A 13,737-nucleotide genomic window follows, 5' to 3' on the forward strand; every position below is an offset into this window, starting at 1 on the left:
TGTAACTTAACTATTTTTTGAAACTTTACTTCCTGAAAATACTTTCATTCATAGCTCTTTGCTAATGACTTTCTTACTTACATCGTTTGGCACCTCGTTAAAAAAATTTATTTTCGGAAAAGAAAAAGAGTAAGTCATTATTTACATTTTGATTTTGATCCCTCTAGTTGTAGTGATACCAAAGAATGGTAGCATTCCACGCCCTTGGCACCCGCCTTCCATCCAACTACTCTAAAAGTAATAATTAAGCTCCTTATCCAATGACCTTCAGAATTCTATTGGGACATCCCCAGTTTTGGCTAAGTTTGTTCCCTTATGATCATGTTTGCCTTTTTAGCTAATCACCTTCTTGCACCTTTTTTCGCCAGACTTTGCTGTCATTCTTTATGGTCGCCTTCTATTTCATTGTTGCCTCCCTAATCCTTGCATCTTCCCTTGTCTTGGCAAGAAAATCCAATACAACCGCCAAATTCATATTGTTTTCCCCTTCTTCCATAGTAAGTGCTCGCCAAGAGAAATTATTGATTTCTACCGTAGCATCACATTCATTCCATAAATCAACTCGAAAGGTATTAATAAATTCTTTTATTTTTCAAAAAAAAATTAAAACACATGCGTTATATTTAATAGCAACATTTTGAAACTTTAAAAATATTTTTTGCTATGTATTAATAAATAGTAATTTAGTATCAATTAATTTTAATTATTAATAATTTTATATTTAAAATTATTACCTATAATGTATTTTAATTTTTTAATTTTTTTCCTCAATTTATTATGAAACTAAAATTTTGATAGTTAATATTTAATAAAATTAATAACATAAAATACTTATCAATAATTATTTATTTTTCTCAACTTTAGGTCGATGATTTATAGTTTAACTTCTTATATTATTATTTTTTTGTCCTTTGGCCACCAGTCTCCACAGGGGAAAGGGGCCCCCACATGACAAATCTGCCCCGGAATACAGTAGAGATGTCCCTGCCCACAAATGTATTATTTTTTACCTTAGAGGAGATCGAACCCAGGCCAGAAGCCTAGATGAAATCCCTTAAGAAAATGCACATTCACCACTTGTGTCACCCCTTGTGGTTATTTAATTTTTGGCTTAAATAAGTTTTTGGTCCCTATCCTTTACAAAATGCCTGGTTTTCATCCCTCGCCGGAGCAAAGGTGGGTTTTAGTCCCTAACCTTTGCCAAAAGGTTTGGTTTTCATCCCTCTGGAGCTCTAGATCAACGCCAGAGCTCCGGTGGCCCATGTGGCAATGCCACATGGGATGAATAAGGCCAGGTGTTATTAAAAAAAAAAAAAGAAATTTAACTCAATAATAAAAAACCCATTTAACCTAAATGAAATCCTTCACTCATCAAACTTAAATCCCAAATTAAATCTTCATCCTATCATCTTCAACATCATATGATTTAAATCTTTCACCTAATTATTAATTACAAATCTCTTCATCAAAACCCATATTTTATTCTTTATAGTGATGCCCTAGAAATAAATTATTTTCACCAAGAGAACAACAGCAAACAAAACCCAGATCAAGTATTTTGAAAAGGAAGAATTACAATCTCAATATCCAGACACAAGTCTATAAATCAAAGTCAAATATTAACATCATGAAGAGACAACTTGTAACCCAGAAAACAACAAATAGATGAACATGGAGATGAAGATGATTCAAACCCCAACCTCGCCCAGATCAGCTGCCCCCAACACTTAGCCACCACCCCCAACCCCAACCCACCCAGATCGAGCCACCCCCAACCAGATCGAGCCGCCCCCAACACTTAGCCACCACCCCCCGACCCCACCTCTCCCAGATCGAGCCACCCCAACCTTAGCCCCACCCAGATCGAGCCATACCCTCACTAAGAAGTAGAAAGCTCGAAGCTTTGACGTAGAAGAAGAGAAGACCTAGATGGGAATAAAACACAAATGGGTCTTGGGCACACAATGATGATGATGATGATGATGCCTCCATGGGACGCGATCGAGTTTGAGGATCAATAGAATTGAGAATTTGAATGAGACAGAAAGATGTTTGTGATTATGTGAGTGTTTTTGTGTGGTGTTAGTTGAACCAGAAATGCAATGAGAGGAGGAGAGTGTGTGTGGTAACCTTTGAAATCAGTTTAATCTGTGAAAATTTTGTCGGCTAAAGTTCATGGGTTTCATTCATTTTTTTTGTATTTGATCTTTCTGAAAGTTGTATTTGGGTAGCACAAAAAAGCTGTGAAAATTTTGTGAAAACAGAGTGGTGGTGGTTTAGGTGAGGGATTAGTTTAGGGTATTTGGGATTTTTAATTAGTGAGTTAAAGGTTTTTAATTATTGAGTTAATTTCCTTTTTTTTTAAAAAAAAATAACACCTGGCATCATTAATCCCATGTGGCATTGCCACATGGGTCACCGGAGCTCCAGCGTTGACTAAGAGCTCCGGAGGGATGAAAACCAAACCTTTTGGCAAAGGTTAGGGACTAAAACCCACCTTTGCTCCGGCGAGGGACGAAAACCAGGCATTTTGTAAAGGATAGGGACCAAAAACTTATTTAAGCCTTAATTTTTTAATTATATGTATAAGAAGTTTTATAATTAATAGGCAAATCATTATAAAAACGAAAATAAATAACTAATTAATCTTATCATGTGAATTTCCCTTATACATATACATCAACAGTCATTATTCTAATTTATATTATTTATTAAAATTTCCTCAACATGTAATAATAATTAAATTAAAATGATATCAACCTTACTTTTAATATATGAGAAATATAAAAATTTCTCAAATTAGTAAATATAAAATATTATTAATTGCTAATTAATACTTTTATTAATCAAAAGGTCAAGTAAAAAGAAATTCCCAAGTTGTGATCAGTGATTAAATTTAAACAATAATAATATTTAATATTAAATATAATAAATTAAATTATTTTACTATTGATGATTAATATAATGAATAATATAAAGTTTTAGTAATAACTAATTAATATTTGTATTAATGTGAGTCAATTTTACTTTTATTAATGTTGTGATAAATATTAAAATTTAAAAATTTACCATTAGTGATTAATGTATTGAAGAATATAAAATGGTTTGAATAACTAATTAATATTCATTTAAAACTAATTAATATTTTTATTAAGAGTTTAATTTTGATGCACCGACGGTGTAAAGTTTTTTTACACCGTCAACCAATCAGATTTCAAGGATGTGACATGTCAATTAAAAAAATTAAATGAAAAGAGAGATTTTCTCACATCCTTGAAATCTGATTGGTTGACGGTGTAAAAAAACTTTACACCGTCGGTGCATCAAACTTTTTCTCTTTTATTAATGTGTAGCAGAAGTGAAATTTACTTATATGTATTATTGATTGATTGACTATTAATTGATTGATATTGATTATTATTGAAAAGTAAAAATAATTTCTTCTCGTAAAAATTTTTTTATTGAAGAATTTTTAAGCATACTATTTAATTACAAAAATAATTTTTCTTTGAAAAAGTAATAACAATTAGGACGAATCTTAAGATTCCCGAAGACTTTTTTTACAAGAAATTTAATTTTTACTAGTTTTTAAGGTACATATATATCACATGGTTTTTTTACTTACAAAAAAGATTCACAACCAAACTTTAAATCTTCTGTCCAGTGTCCAAGTAGATTGAATTGTTTTATCTTTTTATCCAACACTAAAAACACACAAAATACAACTATTCCTTTGAAGTTACTCGATGCATTGGGCTCAACTAGAGTACATAAAATCCTTTCCATATAAATGAAGAGAAAACAAAACTTAGGACTTTGAAAACTTGTAATTAAGTGTATGATATAAGTGAAGATGACCAAAAAAAAAATTGAAAAGCACTGTAAACTGATGCCAATGTTCTTTTCGTTTTTACGTACTATGCATAAAATTGGATTAGAATATTTAATAAGTGTCGATCGTAGTAGTTAAAAGTAATTGAAAATGAGATCTTTGGCTTTTAATTATTACAGCAAGTAATTGTACCACCTTTTATCAATAATGAATTTTTTCTCTAACATAACGAAAGATATTGTTAAACACGCAATTTGACTACAAAGACACTCTCGTGAACATGAAAAAGGCCTATGTTTTCCTTAAAATACTGAAGTGGTTAAACATATATGTGAGTATTACGTGACAACCCTGACCACTTTGCGTGAGGATGTAACCGAAAGTTAAAATTGATAAGAGTTAAATGTATCCAAGATCCATAAAAACTGGGTACACTTGTCTTCAGAAGCAATGGTAGTGGAGTAGTGTGTTTACATGGTTTCCAAGGGGATTATAGTAATACATTCCAGATTCAGTGTACTCCACTAATTGCAAACTAAAATCATGTTGATCTTCCTTCTATCGTGCCAAAAATTGTTTCCAACAACTCTCTATTCGCGATCTCAACCGTTGATTTTATATATATGATGGATCTCACAATCTCGAACGATGAGTGTTGAGTTTTCAAGTGTGACGATACAAGATATGTGACTCTTTTACCATATAGAGTTTTCAAGAGTCTCACATTGTTTAAAAATTGACATGATACCAGAGATGGGACTCTTTTACAATGCCTTAAGCTTTTTGGGTAAAAACGTGGTTTCTACTCTCTTGATAGTGTTGTTTAACAGCTCAAATTGAGGATGAAAAGGGGATCAAACGAGCAAATCATGGTATGCATGACAGGGACAACATGTGGGCCCAACAGTGACCTCATAAAACAACTTGCTATAATGCATGGTTTGCACATGAATCTGAATTGAGGCCGGTGACAACTTCAATTTGAAGCTGAGACAAAGTTAGCTGAAATGCCAGATATGCATGGACTTTTTTTCTTCTAAAGTGAAATCAAACTAGCAAGATCTTTGGCTTTTAATTATTACAGCAAGTAATTGCACCACCTTTTTATCAATAGTGAATTTTTTCTCTAACATAACGAAAGATAGTGTTAAACACGCAATTTGACTACAAAGACAAACTCGTGAACCAGAAAAAGATCTATGTTTTCCTTAAAATACTGAAGTGGTTAAACATATATGTGAGTATTACGTGAGCAACCCTGACCACTCTGCGTGAGGATGTAACCGAAAGTTAAAATTGACAAGAGTTAAATATATCCAAGATCCATAAAAACTGGGTACACTTGTCTTCAGAAGCAATGGTAGTGGAGTAGTGTGTTTACATGGTTTCCAAGGGGATTATAGTAATACATTCCAGATTCAGTGTACTCCACTAATTGCAAACTAAAATCATGTTGATCTTCCTTCTATCCTGCCAAAAATTGTTTCCAACAACTCTCTATTCGCGATCTCAACCGTTGATTTTATATATATGATGGATCTCACAATCTCGAACGATGAGTGTTGAGTTTTCAAGTGGGACGATACAAGATATGTGACTCTTTTACCATATAGAGTTTTCAAGAGTCTCACATTGTTTAAAAATTGACATGATACCAGAGATGGGACTCTTTTACAATGCCTTAAGCTTTTTGGGTAAAAACGTGGTTTCTGCTCTCTTGATAGTGTTGTTTAACGGCTCAAATTGAGGAAGAAAAGGGGATCAAACGAGCAAATCATGGTATGCATGACAGGGACAACATGTGGGCCCAACAGTGACCTCATAAAACAACTTGCTATAATGCATGGTTTGCACATGAATCTGAATTGAGGCCGGTGACAGCTTCAATTTGAAGTTGAGACAAAGTTAGCTGAAATGCCAGACATGCATGGACTTTTTTTCTTCTAAAGTGAAATCAAACTAGCAAGATCTTTGGCTTTTAATTATTACAGCAAGTAATTGCACCACCTTTTTATCAATAGTGAATTTTTTCTCTAACATAACGAAAGATAGTGTTAAACACGCAATTTGACTACAAAGACAAACTCGTGAACCAGAAAAAGGTCTATGTTTTCCTTAAAATACTGAAGTGATTAAACATATATATGAGTATTACGTGAGCAACCCTGACCACTCTGCGTGAGGATGTAACCGAAAGTTAAAATTGACAAGAGTTAAATGTATCCAAGATCCATAAAAGCTGGGTACACTTGTCTTCAGAAGCAATGGTAGTGGAGTAGTTTGTTTACATGGTTTCCAAGGGGATTATAATAATACATTCCAGATTCAGTGTACTTCACTAATTGCAAACTAAAATTAAGTTGATCTTCCTTCTATCCTGCCAAAAATTGTTTCCAACAACTCTCTATTCACGATCTCAACCGCTGATTTTATATATATGATGAATCTCACAAACTCGAACAATGAGTGTTGAGTTTTCAAGTGTGACGATACAAGAGATGTGACTCTTTTACCATATTGAGTTTTCAAGAGTCTCTTATTGTTTTAAAATGGACATGGTACCAGAGATGGGACTCTTTTACAATGCCTTAAGCTTTTTGGGTAAAAACGTGGTTTCTGCTCTCTTGATAGTGTTGTTTAACGGCTCAAATTGAGGAAGAAAAGGGGATCAAACGAGCAAATCATGGTATGCATGACAGGGACAACATGTGGGCCCAACAGTGACCTCATAAAACAACTTGCTATAATGCATGGTTTGCACATGAATCTGAATTGAGGCCGGTGACAGCTTCAATTTGAAGCTGAGACAAAGTTAGCTGAAATGCCAGACATGCATGGACTTTTTTTCTTCTAAAGTGAAATCAAACTAGCAAGATCTTTGGCTTTTAATTATTACAGCAAGTAATTGCACCACCTTTTTATCAATAGTGAATTGTTTCTCTAACATAACGAAAGATAGTGTTAAACACGCAATTTGACTACAAAGACAAACTCGTGAACCAGAAAAAGGTCTATGTTTTCCTTAAAATACTGAAGTGATTAAACATATATGTGAGTATTACGTGAGCAACCCTGACCACTCTGCGTGAGGATGTAACCGAAAGTTAAAATTGACAAGAGTTAAATATATCCAAGATCCATAAAAACTGGGTACACTTGTCTTCAGAAGCAATGGTAGTGGAGTAGTGTGTTTACATGGTTTCCAAGGGGATTATAGTAATACATTCCAGATTCAGTGTACTCCACTAATTGCAAACTAAAATCATGTTGATCTTCCTTCTATCCTGCCAAAAATTGTTTCCAACAACTCTCTATTCGCGATCTCAACCGTTGATTTTATATATATGATGGATCTCGCAATTTCGAACGATGAGTGTTGAGTTTTCAAGTGGGACGATACAAGATATGTGACTCTTTTACCATATAGAGTTTTCAAGAGTCTCACATTGTTTAAAAATTGACATGATACCAGAGATGGGACTCTTTTACAATGCCTTAAGCTTTTTGGGTAAAAACGTGGTTTCTGCTCTCTTGATAGTGTTGTTTAACGGCTCAAATTGAGGAAGAAAAGGGGATCAAACGAGCAAATCATGGTATGCATGACAGGGACAACATGTGGGCCCAACAGTGACCTCATAAAACAACTTGCTATAATGCATGGTTTGCACATGAATCTGAATTGAGGCCGGTGACAGCTTCAATTTGAAGCTGAGACAAAGTTAGCTGAAATGCCAGACATGCATGGACTTTTTTTCTTCTAAAGTGAAATCAAACTAGCAAGATCTTTGGCTTTTAATTATTACAGCATGTAATTGCACCACCTTTTTATCAATAGTGAATTTTTTCTCTAACATAACGAAAGATAGTGTTAAACACGCAATTTGACTACAAAGACAAACTCGTGAACCAGAAAAAGGTCTATGTTTTCCTTAAAATACTGAAGTGATTAAACATATATGTGAGTATTACGTGAGCAACCCTGACCACTCTGCGTGAGGATGTAACCGAAAGTTAAAATTGACAAGAGTTAAATGTATCCAAGATCCATAAAAGCTGGGTACACTTGTCTTCAGAAGCAATGGTAGTGGAGTAGTTTGTTTACATGGTTTCCAAGGGGATTATAATAATACATTCCAGATTCAGTGTACTTCACTAATTGCAAACTAAAATTAAGTTGATCTTCCTTCTATCCTGCCAAAAATTGTTTCCAACAACTCTCTATTCACGATCTCAACCGCTGATTTTATATATATGATGAATCTCACAAACTCGAACAATGAGTGTTGAGTTTTCAAGTGTGACGATACAAGAGATGTGACTCTTTTACCATATTGAGTTTTCAAGAGTCTCTTATTGTTTTAAAATGGACATGGTACCAGAGATGGGACTCTTTTACAATGCCTTAAGCTTTTTGGGTAAAAACGTGGTTTCTGATCTCTTGATAGTGTTGTTTAATGGCTCAAATTGAGAATGAAAAGGGGATCAAAAGAGAAAATCATGGTATGCATGATAGGGACAACATGTGGGCCCAACAGTGACCTCATAAAACAACTTGCTATAATGCATGGTTTGCACATGAATCTGAATTGAGGCCGGTGACAGCTTCAATATGAAGCTGAGACAAAGTTAGCTGGAATGCCAGACATGCATGAACTTGTTTTCTTCTAAAGTGAAATCAAGCTAGCAAAATCTGCATGGTTTTCCTCACCCTTATCCTTGAACAAAATTCCTGAGCTTTATTTATATAGCACTACCATTGATACAAGTTCTCACACAACACCAAAGATTAGTAGCTATACAAACATTTTCTGTAAGAATTTCAATGGCATATAGCAGGAGGCCTGCAAAGTTTACAAGGCCAGAATATATGGAGACCAAGTTTACAAGGCCAGGATCCATGGAGATCAAAATAATTACTCAAGTTCAGGTGGAAGCATTCAAGGTGAGGTCATGAATTGTGGGTGCAGTTTAATGGATGAAAATCTTTGTATATATCTCATTATCTTGTTCCAATGATAAAATTTTAACATTATCATAAGGAGGTTACAAACTTACATTACTACAACTTTTAATGATAAAACGGGGCCAAGGACCCTTAATTATATTATTAGTGATATGTCAAAATTTCATTAGCAGGACATAAAAACTAGACACAATTTGGGGAAAAAAATTTATTCCTAGTTTCATATCTATGATTTCTTTTTAATATTAACTAAATTATTATTTTTTTGGTTTTATTCATGATGTGTATAAAATCTGTAGGCTGCAGCTGCTCGTGTTTTTGCTAATGAGCAAAGTCTGGAGAACAAATCCTTTGTAAGTGTCTTGATTATATAACTTTAGTTTTAGAATTCTCAATTTAAACGATCATGGTCGATGCTGAATTTTTTTAATCTTTGTATCTAAAATATATGCACGCAGGGATCCTTAGTTTTGTTTGCTGGGGGTTTTGGGTTTTACCTGGAGTTGAGGTCTTAGTGGGATTCAGGGTTTAAGTGAGCTTTCAGGATATCTCATGTGGGATTTTGGTTGTTCTTCGGCGTTGTGTATAGGCTTTAGGCAGTTTTCCCTTGAGTGTCGGTGTTGATTCCTGGTCTTGATGTTTTTTGATCCCTTATGAGGAGGGTGTACATCTTGGTCAATTTCCCCATCCTTATATCTATACATTTCTGTTTTCAAAAAAAAAATCTTTGTATCTCATTATCTTGTTTCACCCATAAAATTTTAATATGTCCCGAGGCAGTACAATTAACTTACATTAATTACATCATTGTTAGTGATGTGCAGAAACTTCATTAGCAGGATAGACAGAATGAGACACAATTTGGGACATAAGTTTCATATTTATGATTTTTTTTATATTAATTACATTAATTTTATTTTATTTTTGCGTTTATTCATGATGTGTATAATAATCTATAGGCTTCAGCAGCTTGTGATTTTGCTAATGAGACAAAAATTCCTGAGAACACATCCTCTGTAAGTCTTTTGATAAATAGTTCAATGTAAAAGGCAATTTTTTAGAATCTTCAATTCTTAAATGATTGATGTTGGATATTTTATTGTTTAAATGGTTTTAGGAAGTGAAAACTATAGTTGGTGCTGGTGGTGCAAAGGGGAAGAAGAAAAAGAAGGCTGTTATGGAATCTTCAAGCATTACTAATGGAATTATGTTGCTCGCAGATGCTGCTATGAAAATTCAGAAAGACGAGGAAGAAAAAAATTAAACAAAGAACTAACTAGCTAGCTACATGTCGCAGGGAAAAAGAAGGATTTGTCTAGTGTAGTGGGAAGTTAATTTAGTTCACATCATAAAATAGTGAACAATTATCTTTATTCATGAATTACTTAAAAATGGTAGACATTCAAGTCATGCTTTACTATATATATGTATCTGTGAATGATTATGATGTATTCTAGTCTTATATATTAAATTGGAATTTCATCACTTCAATCTCAAGTTATATGTCATACTTTGTTTATGTGTTTACCTTCAACATCTTAAATTATATTAAATCAATATTAATTAATTACATAGTTATGGTAACAAAAGAAATTTTTCATTTGTACCTTCAAATAATTAATGCTAAGCCAAATGAGATATCTATTAAACGTCATTTGTTAAAAAAAATTATTGACTATCATGAAATTATTCTTTATCAGTAAAGTTACTCCATGCATTTTATTATAATTAAAAATGTATTTAACGTTGCAGAGAGAAGAGAGTCTGAGTAAGTGAGTAACATCGATGCTAATGTCGTTCAAAAAAAAACATCGATGCTAATGGATGGAGATAGTGGGAGAGAAAAAATAACTTACCTGTCCTTTTTTCATAGGCTAACAGTAATAATTGGACTCATAATACTGTACGAGTCATTATTGTTGAAGTGGAATAGTTTTTCCATAATCGTCACACTTAGAGCATCTTCAATGCTAGTTCTTATTTCTTATAGTTCGTAACACTATTTATGTGAGCTCGTATTACCACATTTGTTTAAGCAACTCTCAAGTAATTTTGCTCCAACCATGAGTTCTTAGTTCTTACCACTATTCATTTGGTCTCACCAATCACATAATGTCTACTTTTTATTTTGATAAAGTAAGAAAACAAAATTCATAAAGTACTAAAGTAATTTGAATGAGAGAGAAATAATTAATATTTTAAGCTAAGAACTCAAAAAGTAAAACTCATTATATAAGAACTGAGTTCTTATTTTTAAGAACTAAGAGCTTCATGTCAGCACCTTCAATGGTAAAATTCTTAGTTTTTAGTTCTTAACTCAAAAATAAGAACTAAGAACCTTGCATTGGAGATGCTCTTAGTTCCAATTTAGATTGATTGAGCTCATTTTGCAACCTTGACCCATAAATAGTCACTTATATTATATCTATTTTTGCAGGTGCCTGCTTGGTGCCTCCTCCCAGATACAGGTATGGTGCCTTTGCCTAGTTGGACCAGTAGCAACAAAACATGTATTAAATGGGGTGTCTTTTTCATTTATTCTAAATTAATTTTTAAATAATATTGTTTTAGAAAAAAAGTTTTTATAATTACTAACAGATCCCTAACTAAATCAGTTACTACCGTAAAAGTAATTTTTTAACCTCCCTCCCATTCAAGTGATTTTACAATTGTTCTTCTCATGGGAAGGAGGAGAATCAAGTTGCAGAGAAGAACCTTTGAGTCCGAATCTCTGAAACCCGGAATCACTTTCAGATGTATTCGCCCCAGACGTCGGCCACGACCATGAAAGGCGCGAAACAGATGCCATGAGGCTGTTGATGAGGGAGAGTATCGTGTTCTCTATTCCCCCCCCCCCCCCTTTTTCTTCCCTTTCTCCCTTTTTTCTCTGGTTCGTTTCTCTAGCCTTGAGTCTGTACTATTTGTTACTCTTGGCCCATCTTGTGCTTTATATATATACAAGTTTGGCTCAGCTTAAAAAAGATTCAAGCTTTTCATTAATTCCCTTGGTGGCTCTCTTAGGTGAGAAAGATTGATTTTTTTTCTTCAAGCTAAAAAAAGATTCAAGCTTTTTGTTTGTTTATCTTCCTTGCTAATATTCATTATTGATTGTTTTAGGGTTTGATTGTTTTGTTTTCTTCACAAACATCAATTAATCTCTTCTCTTTTTTCATGGCCTTTCGTTATTGCTTCATGATCTTCATAAAAGTTTTGAATTTTGAATGAATCTCCGGAACTGTGTTCAGAAATTACTGGGTTTATGTTCATACGGTTTTGATTTTTGAATGCAATTTATCTATTTTCGTTCATCTTCATGTCTTGTGTTGTGCGATTTATGGATCTTCTCTTAATCAGGGAAAGAGAACGAAAATGGAAGACGAATAGGTGATGTTTGGGTTCCTCCTCTCTGAAAGATGAAGAAGTGTGAGATGATTAGGGTTTACTAGTGTGTTGAAGATGAACCAAGAACAATAGAAGATGAACCAGCAATGTCTGTTTCAATCTTCAAACTAAATCTCATTCATGGTAAAAATTCATATTAACCAGAGGAAACTTTCTAACAATTGCTAAAAAACCCTTCTCAAAATTAATATCATAATTTATTTCAAATTTAAAAAAAAAACAGAAATTGATGGAAAATAAAAAAATCTGGTATAATAATTGTCACATGTCTCTTTCCTATTTGATATACCAAATGAAGGCGTGGACCCACATTTTCCCACAGGCACAATAAAATTCACCATTTTTGCAAGTACAACATACTTGTTTCCGATCTTCGAAATAATAATGATTACAAACATCTTTTTACTTCGTAGCAGTCTAAAATTACTATCAAAATGAGTGTTCTGAAACCACTAGTGATTCACGCACCGATGCCGAAAAATACAAAGTAAAGGTGTTTTAACTTTTACCCATGTTGGAAAAAAAAAATGGTTGGAACCAGTGTTATAAAACTCGGCTCGAACCGGCCGGTTCGACCGGTTGAGCCGGGAACCGGACCCTAAGCCGGTTCGAGCCGAGCATCGGATCGGCCATGCAATCCACTCGCTGTGAACCGGAAAAAACCGGCCGGTTCAGTCAAAAAACCAGTGACTCGGTCCTTACGGTTGAACCGATTCGCTATTTAAAAAAAAAACCAGAAAACACAAATTGTAAAACAGAACAAAACACTGTCGTTTCAGCCCTTCAGGAGTAGGGTTTCAAACTCACGTTCACGGTTCAGACTTTAGTGGTTCACCACTTCCTTCACCCATTCTTCCTCATCGCGGCTTCCAACTTCCAAGCCTTCGCCGCCGCCGCCGCTCCACCGCCTGTAGCCGTGGCCCGCCGCCGCTCCACCACGCCTTGCTCACGGTTCACGGTTCACCGCTTCTTCTTCCTGGTGAGCTGCTTCTCCTTCCTATTTTAAGCTTAGCTCCTGTTTCAATCACGTTCAGGTTCATTGCTAATTTTTATGATATGATGGCTTGGCTCCGTTGGCAAAATAGTTGAGGGGAGAGGGGTGTGGGAGGAAGGAGGAGGGATTTGTGTGCAAACTGATCATCTGTCTACTATGCTTTCTGGGTTTCTTTCAGTTTTGAGAGGCAAGCTTGCTGCACACATGAACAATCGGTTGAAACTTAGCAAGGTTTGTAAATGGATGAAGACATACGGATCCAGATCTGTTTCTAAAGCTACTTTACAGAAATATATGTTGTTTACTTTACTTTTTTCAATGCGTTACCTTTTAACAACTGGCAGGCACTATTGAAAAGGAAAAAAAAAACAACTGCTAGGCACTTTGGTCAAAGGTTGGTTATTGAAAGGGCAAAGCCCAAACGGTTACAAAGGATATAGTTGAAATACACAGGCCCATATACATAAAACATTGGAAAATAATGGAACCTTGTATGTTTTATTGTTATGGTATTTTGAATTTTTTTTTATTGTCAACCGAGTCAAA

The 13,737-nt window shown here is 34.3% G+C and overlaps 1 protein-coding gene across 1 annotated transcript; it reads left to right on the forward strand.

Annotated features, from left to right (window-relative positions):
- Positions 1-8,420: 8,420 nt before the first annotated feature.
- LOC130710779 (uncharacterized) lies at positions 8,421-10,288 on the forward strand. Its single transcript, XM_057560136.1, has 4 exons — positions 8,421-8,774; positions 9,095-9,148; positions 9,755-9,811; positions 9,913-10,288. The coding sequence occupies exons 1-4, from the start codon at positions 8,655-8,657 to the stop codon at positions 10,057-10,059; spliced, it is 378 nt and encodes a 125-aa protein (XP_057416119.1). The 5' UTR covers positions 8,421-8,654; the 3' UTR covers positions 10,060-10,288.
- The last annotated feature ends 3,449 nt before the right edge of the window (positions 10,289-13,737 follow it).

This window comes from Lotus japonicus, chromosome 1 (assembly GCF_012489685.1).
Source record: "Lotus japonicus ecotype B-129 chromosome 1, LjGifu_v1.2".
Classification (NCBI taxonomy): Eukaryota; Viridiplantae; Streptophyta; class Magnoliopsida; order Fabales; family Fabaceae; genus Lotus; species Lotus japonicus.

Bases quoted from the DNA above. Each gene is read 5' to 3' on its own strand.
- LOC130710779 (XM_057560136.1), top strand. From the start codon at position 8,655: ATGGCATATAGCAGGAGGCCTGCAAAGTTTACAAGGCCAGAATATATG. The intron at 8,775-9,094 runs GTGAGGTCATGA...TAAAATCTGTAG, and splicing joins TTCAGGTGGAAGCATTCAAG to GCTGCAGCTGCTCGTGTTTT. The intron at 9,812-9,912 runs GTAAGTCTTTTG...AAATGGTTTTAG, and splicing joins TTCCTGAGAACACATCCTCT to GAAGTGAAAACTATAGTTGG.